An 18421-nucleotide genomic window follows, 5' to 3' on the forward strand; every position below is an offset into this window, starting at 1 on the left:
GTCCTTTATATAGTGACCTTCCTACAGCCCACCCATGTACATTTCTGCTGCGTCATCCTCCAAGTACCGATACAAATGATGACATTGGACAAAGTCGACATTTTATTACTGACCACTGGCCATGAAGATAACAAAACATCCATTCCCTGCACATTTAGCTCAGTATAAGAACATTTCGCTCCCACATGACCAGAATAATGTGATATTCAGTGATGTCTCCTTTTCAATAATCAAGAGAGACTATTTTACAACAATACATTTCCTAACAATGATACAGACCTCCCTACAATTCCTAAGAACTTGGAGACGTATGGAAAAGTAAAAGCCATTAGAGTGATAAGAATAATACCTCAAAGCAAACATCTTAGGGGCATTTGTATCAATAGTTTTTTTTTTTTTTTGGCTAATAATGAGTTTTTGCGCACAGTGTATTTTTTCTTTTTTTGCGCAACATCTATCAAGACAAATTTGACAGATTTCCATGTTTGCCATTACTCATTTTGTGCCAGGAGGGCATGTGGTTTCAGATTAACTACTTTTTTGGGTGATTTATCATGTGCTATTTTTACATTTTTGTGCAGCAGTACTCCACTGCTACCCTAGCAAGCTTTTTTAGCCAAGCTATTTTAGGCAAAAATTAAAAGAATTATCATTGCATCTATGCTTAACCTCTTAAGGACCCATGACATATCTAGTACGTCATGGCGTCCCTAAGGGGGTACAGAGAGGGCTGTACAGTACATCGCACTTCCAGCTGCTATTAGCGTCCAGGGACCATAGCTCTTAGCCGAGAAGGAGCGATCCTCTAAGCTGGCTAATTAACCATTTAAATGGCGTTTAAATGCCATCCCTGGTGGCCAGGTGGGGCAGCGGCTTGGTGTGATGCGATCACTGGAAGCCAATTATTTTGAGGGAAGTTAACATCGATCAATATAGTACATTGATCAATGCAGTACATATTACAGTGGTACCTCGGTTCTCAAACTTAATTGTTTCCGGATGCAGTTTGAGAACCAAGCAGTGTCTTCCCATAGGAAATAATGTAAACGTGTTTAATTGGTTCCAGCACCAACCAATAATTACCTACAATACTCATTTATTACACTGATAAGTGCCCAGTATAATCACTACAGTACTGTACAGAACAGCACTATATTGTGCAGTACATTATACACAAGAAACATTAAACAAAACCAGAAATTATAGTAAAGTAGTCACAAACTCCTCACTCATCTTTTTCTGTATAGAGTCCCCCCCCCCCCATTCCAGCACTGTAACAGATGGGAGATGGTGGTGCACTGACTGTACTACTACTGTACTGTATATGTACTCCAGCAGTCTTATCTTATACAGTACAGTATGGGAGATGATAGTGCACTGACTGTACTACTACTGTACTGTATATGCACTACAGCAGCCTTATACAGTACTGTTTTGTATGTGAAGCCTCACCAGTGCAAACTCACCAGGTACAATTCCCCATCCACGCTCACAGATACGTTTAGATACCGAGTACTTCAAGAGTGGGGGCCCAAAAAGTGTTTGAGAACCGAGCAAGAGTTTGAGAGCCAAAGCAAATTTTCCTTGAAAATACAGTTTCAGTTCCAAGCAGTTTGAGAACCGAGGTACCACTGTATATAAAAGGTGATCAAAAAGTTGCATATACACAAGCAAGGTACTAATAAAAAGTACAGATAATAGTGCAGAAAATGACACCTCAAATAACCAAAGAAATAAAAGTGTTCTAAGAATCAGGATACAGCAATTTTAAACACTTTTTTTTACATTTTACATTTTTTAAAAGCAATAAAAATAAATAAAAGTTGTATAAATTGCTTATTGTTGTAATTGTACTGACTTAGGGAACATAGATAACATGTCAGTTTTACCACAGAGTGAGCTGCTTTCACAGCGCAGATCTTTTTTTTGTTTTTGTTTTGCAGCATATTTTATAGAAAAATTTAATCTGTCATTGCAAAATATAATTGGTATGGCTTTTTAAAAACAAAAGTGCAAAAATGAAAATACACTTGGTTACTACGGGGTTAAGAGTAAGTTCAGCGAAAGGAAAGCAAGAATATGCACAGTCAGGGCCGTATTACCAGCTGCTGTTGCCCTAGGCGCTATACCTGAAGACGCCCCATCTTCACTCACCTATTAGCATCAGGATTGGTAGATTGGTAGGTAATAGCTCCAGGCATCACATTTAAAGCGACTCTGTACCCACAATCTGACCCCCCCAAACCGATTGTACCTTCGGATAGCTGCTTTTAATCCAACATCTGACCTGCGTTCGGCAGGTGATGCAGTTATTGTCCTGGCAGCTCCGTGCCCAATGGGCGGGGCCTAGATTGTATATAAATTAGGCAGGCACACCCTCTCTGTCCCTCCTCCCCACCCTCCTCATCATTAGGAATGCTTCAGGCAGATTGTCTCCTATTCCCCACCTGCGTTAGCATGGCACATGGGCTGGATCGTTAAGGCACTTGTGCAATGTTCAGACAGGAGGAAATGTTCCAGTGGCATTCCTAATGATGAAGAGGGTGGGGAGGAGGGAAGGAGGGGTGGTGCAAAGTTAGGGCAGAGATACTTCCTTTGGGCACAGGGCTGCAAGTTTAAAAGTATCCGAAGGTACAAGCAGTTTGGGGGGACTGATTATGGGTACAGAGTCGCTTTAACACTGCCACACCAACTTGAGCAATACCGCCATACTGTGATTGGATAACACTGCCATACCAGACCAATTACACCATGCCCCCCCCCCCCCTTTAGAAAACACACCAGATTTACTGGCAAGTCTGAACGGGAGGTGGGAGACTAGAAAAATAAAAACAAAAAAAAGTTTTTTCCTTCCCTCTGCCCCTCTGCAAGGTGTTGCCCTAGGCACCGGACCACAGATGCCTGGTGGTAAATACGACCCTGTGCTTAGTGTGTAATAATAGATACATGCGCAAAAAATTGTGCAGATGATACATTCCCAAATTAATCTTCTTTAAGCTGTGTATCATGGGGAGTAGCTAACATCTCATGGGCCCTGGTGCAAGAGGTCAACTTGGGCCCTCCTTGGCCACACGACACCACGCTGCTCCAAACCTGCATACCCCCCATTGCTACTGCATTATACTACTTTACTGCTACTGCATAAAATCCACTATATAAAGGCAAAAATTATCCATCAGCAGTGACAATATAGTAGTAGATCCATATGTACACGGTTCTGCAGACCTTATAAGTGATTATTGCACTCTACAATGTCTTATCTGTTGGTGACATTTTTGCCAATCAAAGTTCTTCACTTTTTATTTTCTTCTTCATCTGGCCTGGCCATCATGAAAACTTCTATGGCCATGACTCATCTCCACAGGATCTGCCAGATAAAAATTTTAGGCTCCTTGCTCCAGCACCATCCTCAACTCTATGCACTGGAGCTTATGACAGGCTGCCTGTCATTATTCCTCTTAGCGCAATGCATAGCGATCGCAGCATCTAAGTTAGTCAGTGATAGGACCAGCACCAGTCACTGACTGATTGGGACCACCGCATCATGGCTTTTACCAACAGGCGGGTATAAGACATATACCTCCGTTCTGTTGGATGTTCGATCTATGCATAGAGTCTGCTCTCAGGCAGACTCTATGCACAGATAGTTGATAATACTGAGGAAAGCTATATATGCTATCAGAACATTACATATTTAAGTCCCCTTAGGGGCTTATCCATGCAATATAAAATGTGTAAAAAAATAAAATTAAATAAAAGAAGTTTTAAAACATATTAAAAAAACCCTAATAAAAATGCCACAATAAACATCTATATTCCCCCCATTTTCCCATTATAAAAATAAGAATATAAAAAAATGAACATATTACATATCGTAGCGTGCAAAATTGGCCAATCTATTAAAATATAACTATATTGTTGCCACACTGTGACCAGTGTAAATGGAAAGCAAGAAAAAAAATATAAAAAACAATGAATTTTTTTCTCTTACACCAACATGATACCAATAAAACCTAGAGATCATGACACCCCAAGCATCCCTGTAGGTGGAAAAATAAAAGCGCTATGGCTCTTAGAAGGCAGGGAGGAACATTGCTTCAATTTGACCCCGGACATCCTGGCACCAATAATCTTCGGTCATGAAGGAGTTAAGATGTTACATGTTACAAAAAAGAAAAAAAAACATGCAGACTTGTCACCAAAAATTCCTAAATGTTATGTTTAACATAAAAACTTTCTTTTAAACAGTAAGTCATTTCCTGGTGACACATTTCCTTCAAATGCTGCAGTCAATGGCAACTGCAGCATTTTGGTGGCTCCTGATCTTCTCACTACAGAATCTAATCAGGCTCTAACTGGGGCAGTCTTATCAGCTATGTCAGTGTCAGGCTATGTTCACACATACAGTGGTTTGCAATGAATTAGAGTATCAACCCCAAAATTTTTTTTTCAGTATTTGAATTCAAAAAGTGACCTCATATATTCTATAGAGTCATTGCGTACAGAGTAAACTTTTTCAAACGTTTATTTCTGTTAAAGTTGATGATTATGGATTACAGCTAAGAAAAACCCAAAAGTCAGTATTTCAGAAAATTTTAATAATTAACCCAAAACGCCTGCAGTGGCTTTCTAATTGTTATTAAAGGTCTCTTAGTCTGGTTCAGTATGCAACACAATCATGGGGAAGACTGCTGACTTGACAGATGTCCAGAAGGCAGGCATTCACACACTCCACAAGGAGGGTAAGCCACAAAAGTTCATTGCTAAAGAAGCTGTCTGTTTTAAGAGTGCTGTATCAGAGCATATTAATGGAAAGTTGAGTGGAAGGAAAAAGTGTGGTAGATAAAGGTGCACAAGCAACCGGGAGAACCACAGTCTTAACAGGATTGTAACGAAAATGCCATTCAAAAATTTGGGAGAGATTAACAAAGAGTGGACTGCTGCTGGAGTCAGTACTTCAAAAGCCACCACATCCAGACGTCTGCAGGACATGGGCTACAAGGGTTGCATTCCATGTGCCACTCCAGACCAATAAACAACGCCAGAAGCTTCTTATCTGGGCCAAGGAAAAGAAGAACTGGACTGTTGATCAGTGGTCCAAGGTGCTGATTTCAGATTAAAGTAAATTTTGCATTTCATTTGGAAATCAAGATCTCAAAGTCTGGAGGAAGAGTAGAGAGGCTGTACACAATCCAAGCTGCTTGAGGTCTACTGTGAAGTTTCCACAATCAGTGATGGTTTGGGGAGCCATGTCATCTGCTGGTGTAGGTTCACTGTGTTTCATCAACACCAAAGTCAACGCTGCCGTCTACCAGGAACTTTTAGAGCACTGCATGCTTCTCTGTGCTGATTTGGCACCTGTCCACACTGCGAAAAGTACCAATACCTGGTTTACTAACCACAGCATCACTGGGCTTGATTGGCCAGCAAACTCGCCAGACCTTAACCCCATAGAGAATTTATGGGGTATTGTCAAGAGGAAGATGAAAGACACCAGACCCAAGACTGCAGACGAGCTGAAGATCGCTATCAAAGCAACCTGGGCTTCAATAACACCTCTGCAGTGCCATCAGCTGATCTCCTCCATGCCACGCCGCATTGATGCCGTCATTCATGGAAAAGGTGCCCCGACCAAGTATTGAGGGCATTTACTGTACAGACTTTTCATTTGGTCGACATTTCTTTGTTAAAAACATTTTTTTTTTATTTGGTTTTATATAATATTCTAGTTTTCCGAAATACTGACTTTTGGGTTTTTCTTGGCTGTAATCTATAATCAATAACTTTAACAGAAATAAAAGCTTGAAAAAGTTCACTTATGAGGTCACTTTTTGAATTGAATTACTGAAAGAAAAAAAAATTTGGTTGATATTCTAATTTATTGCAAACCACTGTAGTATTTCTATCAGTCTTTTGATCAGTATTTTTTCCACCAAAACTAGAAAAGGGTTGAAATTTTCAAGTACAAGTACGCTTCCAGCAGAGCAGGCATAAATCATGAAAAATGAGCACGGGAGGAGGCCACGCCTCATCGCGCCCCCAAGCTCCCCCAGCCTGCCCATCAGGCGAGCGGGGCGTACCGAAGGCGTAACATCCATAATCAGCTAACATCTGGTTGCAGCATTTTTTGACAAGCAAAAATGCCATATGCCATATTTCTGAAAAATTCCTAGTCTGAGTACAGCCATATACTAAATGAGAACATACCCCTCTCCCAAAGTTATTTACAGGATAAGGAATAACCTATAGACCTATAGAGAATAGCACTGTCCCCACTGTTTATTTGAGGGGGACACATTCCCCACATTCTCGTGACCACTGGGACCCCCACCAATCAGCTTAATATCCCCTAGGCTGTGAATTGGGGGGGGGGAAGCAGTTATCTAGGCCACACCTGGATGTATGTGTGTGGGGGCACAATACTTTGCCCTGCTCCTGATGCTGCCCTCACACACAAGAGTCACTGGGTTGTTTAGTTTATATATGATATATATATATATATATATATATATATATATATATATATATATATATATATGTTGCTATGATATGCTATGACTGGTGTGACCCTGTCACTTGAAAAGAAACTTTTAACAAAGTTAAACCAAAGACTGCAAAATAAAGACACAACACATTGTAATCAAGTGTCAAAGGGTCCCAATTTTATTTAAAATTACTTAACATCGAAAATGGCAGACCCCCGACTCACAAAGAGTCACCCTCCAGCACTCAGGCGAGGAAAAAACCCCTGTGGGGGAAACCTCGAGGGAGCCATGGCTGGAGAGTTGCCCCTCCCCTGGGCTTAGAGGATAATACCATACTATGAATATAACAAACTGGACGAGAGAGAGCTTTATGGAACCTTCTTGATGAGATAAGCGCTTGTCATCACAGTGCACTGTTGCCATGGTTACTGCAGGTAAACACATCTGATGCATTAATCCATTAATGACTGGCGATGCACTTTACTGCAGAGGTCACTAAACTCACTTGTAACCAAGCAAACATCTTATGGTTAGGCCACACTAAGAACACTAAATAATATGGTTTGATGTGGCCCATAGCAAACAATCACAGCTCAGCTTTTATTTCTCAAATGTATCTGGTAAAATAAAAGCTGAACTTTAATTGGTTGCCATGCACAACCTTTACCATCTAATGTGCCCATAGCAACCTATCACAGCTCAGCTTTAATTTTATAAGAGCTTGTTAAGATATGAAAGGTGAGCAGTGATTGGTTGCTATGGGCAAATCAGACCAGGTTTTTTTCTCTGGTAGATTGATAAAGCTGCTTCATTGCTGTAAAGCTTATGATGATGATGACTTAAACACATAACATCAATATTTCCCATAATACTTTGCAGTCAGCGCTTCCTTACTACCTCCCAACTTTTTGGGTTCACAGACATTTCTATACACTGCAATTCCCAGCATTTCCTGTCACTGAGTTTAGAATCCATTGGTATACGGTTATATACGGCAGACTTGTATACATAAAGGAGACTGCTGACAATCTGATGTAATTGTATGCTGAAAGGGCGGCCAAATAGTATTATACATAAAGCTGGTGAAATGAATAGAGAAGGAGACGATCCCTACCTGGAAATCCTCCAGAGTACAGACAAGCAGTATGGGTGGCATGTAACACTACATTTCCCAGACTATCATAGGAAATCAGTGATCACTGGAGAAACTGCATTGACTGTACAAAAGGGGTTGTCTAGTTGTTTAAAAGTAAAATATAGTCCACAGTAATAAAGGGGTACTCCAGCAAAAAAAAAAAAATTCTTTCAAATCAACTAGTGCCAGAAATTTGTTATTTACTTCTATTTAACCCTTAGACGACCCAGGGCGTATAGTTACGCCATGGAAGTCTGTCCCCAGACGACCTAGGGTGTAACTATACGTCCTGGGTGTTTCTCCGGCTATGAAGTGTGCTCCGGAGCGGAGCGCGCTTCATAGCAGGTGGGGGCCAGCTGCAATCAGCAGCCGGGACCTCACCGGTAATGACACGCTACAGCAATCGCACCGCGGCGGTTAAGTGTGAGCAGTGGCGGATTAAATGTACCCTGGGCCCCGGGCTGTCCACCCAACCTGGGCCCCCCCCCCCAGTCAATTCGCCCACATTATAATCTGCTACTGCGTCCCCCCCCCCCACTGTCCCCAATAAACACTGCCTGCCTGCCTCCCCTCCCTGCTGGCCCCAATAAACATAATGTTTGGTCCCTTGCTGCTACCCCCAGTAAGCATTGCCCACCCCACCTCCACTGCCCCCAATAAACATATCGCCACCTCACCTGGTCCCCTGATGTTGCCCCCCCCAAGGTCACAGCAGCACAGAGGATGTCAGGAGAGGAGGGTGCTGATCTTATAGGAGAGGTCCAAGCAGCACAGAGGATGTCAGGAGAAGAGGGTGCTGATCTTATAGGAGAGGTCCGAGCAGCACAGAGGATGTCAGGAGAGGAGGGTGCTAATCCTATAGGAGATAGTCCCCCTTTATAGATGGTCTCCCTCTTTCCCCCTCTATAGATGGTCCCCCTCTTTCCCCCCTTATAGATGGTCCCCCTCTTTCCCCCCTTATAGATGGTCCCCCTCTTCCCCCCTTATAGATGGTCCCCCTCTTTCCCTCTTTATAGCTGGTCCCCCTCTTTCCCCCTCTATAGCTGGTCCCCCTCTTTCCCCCCTTATAGCTGGTCCCCCTCTTTCCCCCTTATAGCTGGTCCCCCTCTTTCCCCCTTATAGCTGGTCCTCCTTTCCCCCCTTATAGCTGGCCCCCCTCTTCCCTCTCCCCCCTTATAGCTGGTCCTCCTTTTCCCCCTTATAGATGGTCCCCCTCTCCCTCCTCCCTTTATAGATGGGCCCCCTCTACCCCCTCCCTTTATAGATGGTCCCCCTCTTTCCCCCCCTTATAGCTGGTCCTCCTTTCCCCCCTTATAGATGGTCTCCCTCTCCCCCCTCCCTTTATAGATGGTCCCCCTCTTTCCCCCCCTTATAGCTGGTCCTCCTTTTCCCCTTATAGATGGTCCCCCTCTCCCCCCTCCCTTATAGATGGTCCCCCTCTCCCCCTCCCTTATAGATGGTCCCCCTCTTTCCCCCCCTTATAGATGGTCCCCCTCTCCCCCCTCCCTTATAGATGGTCCCCCTCTCCCCCCTCCCTTACAGATGGTCCCCCTCTCCCCCCTCCCTTATAGATGGCCCCCCTCTCCCCCCTCCCTTATAGATAGTCCCCCTCTCCCCCCTCCCTTATAGATGGCCCCCCTCCCTTATAGATGGTCCCCCTCTCCCCCCTCCCTTATAGATGGTCCCCCTCTTTCCCCCCCTTATAGCTGGTCCTCCTTTCGCCCCTTATAGCTGGTCCGCCCCCCCTTATAGATGCCCCCCAGTGAGTAAATAACACAAAAATAACAAAATACAACTCACCTACCCTGCGTTCCCCCGTCGATCCTCTCTCCGTCTGATGCGCGGCTGCGGGGGGTGTCCGGTCCTCTCCCCGTCAGCGCGCGCATCACACAGCTCCTAGTGCCGCCTGGGCCCTGACTTCCGGTACGTGCGCTCCCAGTACCGGAAGTCAGGGCCCCAGGCGGCACTAGGAGCTGTGTGATGCGCACGCTGCCGGGGAGAGGACCGGACACCCCCCGCAGCCGCGCATCAGACGGAGGCAGCCGGAGACTCTTGTGACCGCAAGCGAAACAATGCTTGCGGTCACAAGAGTGCAGTGGCAGGCCGGGCCTCCCGGGCGGCATTATAATGTGGGCGGCAAGGCATGGGCCCCCCGGAGCCTCGGGCCCCGGGCGGCCGCCCAAACCGCCTACATTATAATCCGCCATTGAGTGTGAGTGACAGAGGGAGTCCCCTGTCACTTACCGATTGGGACCCCCGCAGTGTGACTGCGGGGGTCCCGTTTGTTAAAACGGACCGCCGGAGGTCTCTCACCTTCCTCCGCGTGGTCCGATCGGCGATCTGCTGCACTGAGCCTGCACAGGCAGGCTCAATGAGCAGATCGCCGATAACACTAATCAATGCTATGCCTATGGCATAGGAATGATCAGTGTCTGCAATCAAACTAGTGTATGTACAAGTTCCCCAAAGGGACTTCAAATGTGTAAAAAAAAAAAAAGGTAAATTCACTAACACACTACCCCAAAACCCCTCCCCCAATAAAAGTCTAAATCACCCCCCTTTCCCATTATATAAATAAAACATATAAAAACAAATAAACATATAATATACCGTAGCGTGCGTAATTGTCCAATCTATTAAAATATAACAAGCGTCATTGCGAACGGTAAACGGCGTACACGAAAAGAGGGAAAAAAGTGCGCTGATTACCGATTTAATGTTACATTATATATAAAAAAAATTTAATAAAAAGTGATCAAAACGTCCAATCTTCACAAATATGGTATTAATAAAAACTAGAGATCATGGCGGAAAAAATGACACCCCATACAGCCCTGTAGGTGAAAAAATAAAACTGTTATAAGCGTCACAATAGGGCTATTTTTATTTATAATTAATTGCCAAAAAAAAGGATTTCATAAAAAAATATATAGATAACATTAGAGAATCTGTGTAACCTGCATATGGTTGTGTTCAGACTGACCTATAGAATAATGGTGTTATTTCGCTTTTACCATATAGTGCATTACGTAGACACAGGAACCCCCCAAACGTTACCATATTGCATTCTTTTTTACGATTTCACCTATTTATATCTTCATAAATAATATATTTGGGGTTCCGTCATACATGTTATGGTAAAATGAATGACGCCATTACAAAGTACAACTATTCCTGTAAAAAACAAGCACTTACATGGCTTGTAGATAGAAAACTGAAAGTGCTGGAGCTCTTAGAAGGAGAGGAGGGAAAAACGAAAGCGCAAAGATCAAAATTTGCGCGGTCCACTGGGTCATTTTGGGCCTGGTCCTCAATGGGTTGAGAAAATCTCCAGTCTTCCAGTACTTATCATCTGCTTTATGTCCTGCAGGAAGTGGTGTATTCTTTCCAGTCTGACTCAGTGATGTCTGCTGCCACCTCTGTCCATGTCAGGAACTGTCCAGTTGATTTGAAAGAAAAGTTTTTCGCTGGAGTATCCCTTTACACTTTAAAGAGTTCAAATAGAGCAGCAAATGTTATTAAACATATATTAGAAAAAAAAACACTTCTAAACTATCACACACCAAAATATGCGATGTCTACAATACATGCCACAGTTCACACTGTGTATTCTTATATACATTATATAAGTAAGCTGAAATGTCACATATTCCAGACGAATTGCTGAGGAGTTGTGTTGAGCCGATGTGTCAAAAATTTTGGGTTCTGTGATGTTATCCGAATCCACACTTCCCCCTGCCTGCTCATCGGGCAAGCGGGGGATACAGCAGGCGTATGCCAGGGAAAGGGGGCAAATCTGCACCTTGTCCCTGGTGTACATCTCAGGTGGACCCTTCATAAATGTCCCTCTCAGTGTGTAACTCCCCGCAGCTACATGATTAGACTTGGCAGACTTGGGGTCACACTGTGCGTTTATGATCTGATGTGGTTGGTGAACTTCCAAGTCTCTCAATAAGTTTACCAATCAAAATGCATGTTAAAAAGGCAACAGATATACGCATTGTGTGAACACAGCCTTCTCCCAGAAACAGCACCACTCCTGTGTATAAGGCTGTATCTGCTATTGCAGCCGGCTCCATTGAAATGAATAGGACTCCACCTGCAGCTTGTGGACAGGTGTGACGCTGTTTTTGCAAAAAGGCAGCCAGGTTGTTCTAAACCTAGACTTTCTTCCCGCCTGTACATACATGTGGGTAATGCAGTAGTCTGTCACCTTCTCTTTTTCTTTCCATCCAGCCTAGGCCACCTTGAAATCTTCTCCTGGCTGTGAATCTTCTCTCCAGAATCTGTCAGAGAAACATTTTAGGCTCCAACACATACAGTAGTTAGGTCCCTTGTACCCCTATACAGTAGTTACACCCCTCTGTACCCCTACATAGTTACACCCCTCTGTGCCTCCATAGTTTTAAGGTGTCCCTGTAGTATATAGACCCTCATGTGCTCCTCTAGTTATATACAGCCCTCCTGTGCGCTCCCCCATTAGTATATAGCCCCCCTGTGCACTCTCCCCAGTAGTATATAGCCCCCCTGTGCTCTCCCACAATAGTATATAGCCCCCCTGTGCTCTCTCCCAATAGTATATAGCCCCCCTGTGCTCTCCAATAGTATATAGCCCCCCTGTGCTCTCCCCCCAATAGTATATAGCCCCCCTGTGCTCTCCCCCCAATAGTATATAGCCCCCCTGTGCTCTCCCCCCAATAGTATATAGCCCCCCTGTGCTCTCCCCAATAGTATATAGCCCCCTTGTGCTCTTCCCCATAGTATATAGACCCCTGTGCTCCCCAATAGTATATAGCTCCCTGTGCTCCTTAATAGTATATAGCTCCCCAATAGTATATAGCCCCCTGTGCTCCCCCATAGTATATAGCCCCCTGTGCTCCCCCATAGTATATAGCTCCCCTGTGCTCACCCATAGTATATAGCCCCCTGTGCTCCCCAATAGTATATAGCTCCACTGTGCTCCCCAATAGTATATAGCTCCCTGTGCTCCCCCATAGTATATAGCCCCCTGTGCTCCCCCATAGTATATAGCTCCCCTGTGCTCCCCCATAGTATATAGCCCCATGTGCTCCCCCATAGTATATAGCCCCCTGTGCTCCCCCATAGTATGTAGCTCCCCTGTGCTCACCCATAGTATATAGCCCCCTGTGCTCACCCATAGTATATAGCCCCCTGTGCTCCCCCATAGTATATAGCCCCCTGTGCTCACCCATAGTATATAGCCCCCTGTGCTCACCCATAGTATATAGCTCCCCTGTGCTCCCCCATAGTATATAGCCCCATGTGCTCCCCCATAGTATATAGCCCCCTGTGATCCCCTATAGTATATAGACCCCTGTGCTCCCCCATAGTATATAGCCCCCTGTGCTCCCCAATAGCATATGCGCTCCCCTCCCATATAACATTGAAAAAAACAAACACTTTTACTCACCTGGGTCCACGCGTTCCTCTTCTCTTCCCTCTTGTGGCCGCACTTCCTGCGGTCACAAGAGGCTGCACTCCCCTTACCCTCGCGCCGACGCTCCAGTGACGTCGGGCGCTAGAGGGAGAGTGCGGCCTCTTGTGACCGCAGGAAGTGCAGCCACAAGAGTGACTGACAGGGAGGGAGCCAATGGCTCTCTCTGTCAGCAGCGGGCGGGGGCAGCGGCGGATGGGGGGGCCCTGCAGGGGGCGCCATGGAGGGGTAAGTAGATTACCCATCCATGGCGCTCCCCCCTGACAGGATGGTGGCCGGAGCCCTGTGCGACCGGGGGGGCCCTTTAACCAGTGGGCCAGGTGCACGTGCACCATGTGCCCTCTGGTTAAAGCGGCCCTGGGTTGTAGTGCTTTATGTATAGCCAATAAAAGAATTGTATTATGGTCTTGTCCAGTGGTCGGGTTATGTTGGGGGTTGTGGTGTTCTATGCAGAGGATATATTAGAAATAGATTATGGTCATGTTTTTGGGTTGTGGTCTTCTATGTATGCAGCATAATAATAATGTATTATGGTCACGTGGAGAGTAGTAGTGTTTTATGTTTTTACAGAAAATAAAAATATGTCCTGATAGGATTTCTGAATAGTTACAAGCTAGAAAGTCTCTTCTTTCCTCCCTCCCTGCTGAAATACACCTGGAAGCTGTAATTTATGTTCCAAACTGCTGACACTGTTAGATGCTGATAGGTCAAGAAGACACATGGTACCTTAAATATATTTGTGTGTGCTACCATAGCATAGAAAATGCTTTTATTTTCTGGTGCAAAGAGTCAAAGAGGCTTCTTCATGCTTAATTGACACTTGGAAGTCTCCAGCAGGTTTAGGTATGGGGGTGGGGGTGGGGGAGATGTTGTTACAAGTTAGTGCATATAACGTGTACATACATATTACATTCATAAAGTAGAAAAAAACGTAGATGGTCAGCTCACCTCTATACAATCCAATACTTGTGTGTCCTTGGGTGGTTGAGTGGAGGGTGCACGGAGACTTCAATGGGGGCCAGCCGTGATGCAGGGAGCAACACTATCCAAGAAAATAGGGGGAATCCGGCACTCCAAAAAAATATTAAAACGATCCTTTATTTGAACATAAGAGTTAAAACTTCATCACCCCATCCGGGGGAGCCTGTAGCCTTCAGTGATGGGGTGATGAAGTTTTAACTTATACATATTACATACAAATATGCACAATACATATACACATCATACACAGATGTAAAGAAATGCACTTTAACTATATGTATACATAGTACACACGCACACAATACACATACACCATACACAGATATAAAGAAATATAAAGAAACCTATATAAATACATAGTATGAACACACACACACAAACACACGCACACTACGCACATCTACACATCTAAACAAATGCACATTACATATATGCATAGATAATACACACACACATGCACCATTCATACAGACTCACATAATACAGATACTTCACACACACACACACACACACACACACACACACACACACACACACACACACACACACACACACACAGATTTACCTCTGGTACAGGAAAATACCAGGTACAGCTCACATCAATGTCAGATTTGCAGCTCCAGAGCACACTGTGCAGGCTGCAGCCCCTCTCCCTACCCTCCTCCTGTGACCCGACTGCCAGCAGCAGCAGCAGCACATAGAGCAGATGGAGGCAGCCTGAGGGAAGGAGGTGGTGGAAGGTCCCAGGGGAGAGGAGAGGGGCTGTGCTAAATCTGCACACTACATGCTGCTGCCTGTCACCCCAGTCACTCCCTGCCTTTATATAATATGATAAAACCCCAGGTTACTAAATAGAGGCAGTGAGTGACTGGGTGAAAGCCATGTGCAACAGTGCTGGGGGATTATATGTCGTCCTTGAGCTGCTAGACAGGGAGGACCACATCCTGCTCAGGGGCCCACCAAGGGGTAGGGCCCACCGTGGGATTCCCCTGCTGCCCTGTGGGCCAGTCCGAGTCTAGGAGGAAGCCACATAGTACCAATGAAACTGATCTTCTTTTTTATATTGACTGACATCGAAATACCTATCCTGTTTTCGTACTGAATAATCAGTTCCCTGCGCCCTTCTTTACAGTATTGAAGTACCTGTAAACGCCTGTGGGGAGGCTTATCATAGGACAGTAAAGAGGCTGCTTGTGTAATAGGGCCTGTAGTCTTTGAGTTGACATGCTACAGAGTGCTATGCCTACATGTGGATTCTGCTGCCTAACTGCTGATGGTGCTTGTATTCAGGCACTATCGCTAGTCAGTGTTCAGGGCCTTTATCCTGACACTGGTTACAAAAGTACCACTGGTATCACTGTCTCAGAAATAGTAAGAAATGACTTTGCAGGGCCAGGACCCTCTGATAAAGCTGGCTGGCAGAAACTCCAAAGCTTATATCAAAATGAAGGTAATGCTTACCAGGGAGATTGTATGGCTGGGCTGTAGTGAGCAGCAATGACAGCAATGCAGGTAGTTCCACCACTGCATACAAAATAATACTCAGAGCCACAACCATACATTTAGTTATAAAAACATTTATTTTTCATGTAATGGGACAAAATTATTAGTAAAAAACATGATGATTTAGAAATAGCCATGGCTCAGAGCAGCCACCAGGACATTGATGAACTTCTCCCAGGCAGCCTGGACCTGAGGGGTGAATGCAGCTCCCAACTTGGAGGCCAAGACTGTGACCAGAACTTCTCCCAGACGCTGTGGAAGAAGAATAGAATAATTAGTGAAAGGTTGGACAATTGTTATGGGAATAATGGGAGTGAACATCGAAACTATGACTACGACACTAGGTGCAGCTGTAAAATAATTCTTATAAGAAACCTAGCTATTTTTGAGACTTGTTATCATGTTCATTGAGTAAACTAGTATGTAGGTAAAGATCTAGTATATAATATCACAGTTTTAAGTAATGTTAATAGTTTATGAAACCCTTAGGTATTTTAGTTTTTTAAAAAGAATTTTCAACATAGAAATGTAGTATAACCATCTAATGGTGCTGCTCTACCTTAAAATTCTCGGGGTCCACATTGAGTTCCTGAGCATGGGACTTGCTGAGGTCAGCCAGGTGGCGTTTCACATCATCCAGGTGTTCAATGGCACCACCAATAGCTGTAAGAACCTTCTTGCCATGAGCATGGACCTTGGCATTGCCAGAGATTGCGGTGACATTGGAGAGGTTTCCAAAGGAGCTGAAGTATCTCTGGGTCCAGGGGTACACGATGAGCAGTCTAATGAGAATGTATACATTAGATAGATAGGTAGAAGGAAAGATAGATACATACATAGAAAGAAAAAAGCGTATATAGCCAAAGTCATCCCAATGAATCCTTTGTTTTGTTTCATATTATGTGTAATATTTCACAATACAATGAAAATAATGTAATCCTTTATGTAGATTCATTTGGAAAGTGAAGAAAAGATGTACTGATTTAGTTAAGCCTAGTGGTTACATGAAGCAATGAATATTACAGTAATGAAATGTAGCCCAATACAAATAGGATATCTGCATGTCATTACCTTGCCAGGGCATCATGACCATCCTCTTCAACATTAACCTGGGCCCAGGTGGAGGTAATGGCGGCTTTCTCCTCAGCAGTCCACTGCACCATTGTTGCTGTTGGGTTGAAGTTTGTTAGAGATGACTCTCTTGCAATTTGTTGTGGATTTGGGATGCTGAGTGTCCTTTATATAGTGACCATCCGACAGCCCACCCATGTACATTTCTGCTGCGTCATCCTCCAAGTACCCAAACAAATGATGACACTGGACAAAATCGACAATTTACTCCTGACCACTTTCCATGAAGATAAGAAAACATCCATTCCTTGCACATTTTTGCTCAGTATTAAAATCAAGAATATTTCGGTACCACATTAACAGTAGAAGTATAAATATACTATGGGCTAACACATCACTATACAGTTTACTCTTCACATTTCAAGATCCGTAAAGGTGGAGGTATAAAAGCTACAAGGTTGCAGATGCAGTGTAATAATACATTGTAATCCCTTTGATACTATTTTATTGTAGTCATGCTACTGAACAACACCATGTAGTTAAAAAATAAATAAATAGTGAAATTATTTTAACCCCATAGTGACCAGTCCATTTTCACCCTTAGTGACCAAGTAACTCTTTGTACTTTTTATCATTGTCTCTCTTCGGGTGCCCACAAGAAAGTGTCAGAAAAAAAACGCCAATGCAAAGTGTTTTCATGTGTGACTAATCCTTATTGTGGTTTAGGCGTTTTGCTGTGCACCAAGATGGACTTTTTCCTCTGCCATCATGTGACATAGTTGCTGAATCAAAAGGGCACAAAAACAGCAGGAAAAACTACCATACACAACAACAATGACCAGAACATTGTCATAGAAGTCTATGTAAGAAAAATGCGTGTCTATGGCAGGTCATAAACTTACATCTGGTCACAACTGTTTTTGCAAAAAAAACGAACAAACAAAAAAGCCATGGTGTTTTTATTGGTATTTTTCCCAGATGTTAGAGCAGTGTAAAGCCAGCCTCCAAGAGCCATACCATTGTTTTATTGTGTCCATCATAGCCATTTGAAGGTTTGTTTTGTGTGGGGCAAATTTTACTTTTATTGGTGCCATTTTAGGATTGATATAGCTTATTGATAATATTAACCCTTAGAGAACCGGGCTAATTAGAATTTTTGCACTTCCGTTTTTTTCCTCCTTGTGCTTAAAAGGCCATAGCACTTGCATTTTTTCACCTAGAAACCCACATAAGCCCTTATTTTTTGAGTCACTAGTTGTACTTTTTGCCACCGTGCTGCCCCACTCTGAACTCCCCGAGGTGATCCTGGACGTACAGGTACGCCCAGGGTCGTCTAGGGGTTAATCTTAGGGTATTCATCTTGTGGTAAAGATAACATTATAAATGTATTCTCTGGGTCACTACAGTTACAGTGATACAAAATTTCTATTTTTTAACTAATACTACTTTGGTATAATAGATTCTATTTTTCTGAAAAATACTACATAAACTGTCACCACATTTCAAGATCCATAGCAATCTTATTTTTCTTTTGATGGATCTGTTTTTGGGCTCAATTTTTGTGCAAAGATGTATAATGTGTATTGATACCAATTTTTTACATATACTGTATCTGACTGATCTCTTTTAGGGTACAAACACACACACACAGCTGCGAGTATGTAAGTGACAACCCCCCGATGGCAAGAGCATACATTACCTGCTCCACGGTCCGGCTGGCTTCGGGGGCTTCTGGTGTCTGGACGTCCTGATCAGCCAATCAGTGCGACATCAAACCCGGGAACCCCCTAA

At 43.9% G+C, this 18421-nt stretch overlaps 1 protein-coding gene across 1 annotated transcript; it reads right to left on the reverse strand.

Annotated features, from left to right (window-relative positions):
• Positions 1–15682: 15682 nt before the first annotated feature.
• Positions 15683–16722, reverse strand: LOC138802183 (hemoglobin subunit beta-2-like). Its single transcript, XM_069985360.1, has 3 exons — positions 16631–16722; positions 16119–16341; positions 15683–15811 (listed from the first exon to the last, which is right to left on the reverse strand). The coding sequence occupies exons 1-3, from the start codon at positions 16720–16722 to the stop codon at positions 15683–15685; spliced, it is 444 nt and encodes a 147-aa protein (XP_069841461.1).
• Between the last annotated feature and the right edge of the window lie 1699 nt (positions 16723–18421).

This window comes from Dendropsophus ebraccatus, chromosome 9 (assembly GCF_027789765.1).
Source record: "Dendropsophus ebraccatus isolate aDenEbr1 chromosome 9, aDenEbr1.pat, whole genome shotgun sequence".
In the NCBI taxonomy this organism is placed as follows: domain Eukaryota; kingdom Metazoa; phylum Chordata; class Amphibia; order Anura; family Hylidae; genus Dendropsophus; species Dendropsophus ebraccatus.

Coding starts and splice junctions, on each gene's coding strand:
- LOC138802183 (XM_069985360.1), bottom strand. CDS start 16,722: ATGGTGCAGTGGACTGCTGAGGAGAAAGCCGCCATTACCTCCACCTGG. Junction 16,342..16,630: donor GGTCATGATGCCCTGGCAAG/GTAATGACATGC, acceptor CATTCTCATTAG/ACTGCTCATCGTGTACCCCT. Junction 15,812..16,118: donor TGGACCCCGAGAATTTTAAG/GTAGAGCAGCAC, acceptor CTTCTTCCACAG/CGTCTGGGAGAAGTTCTGGT.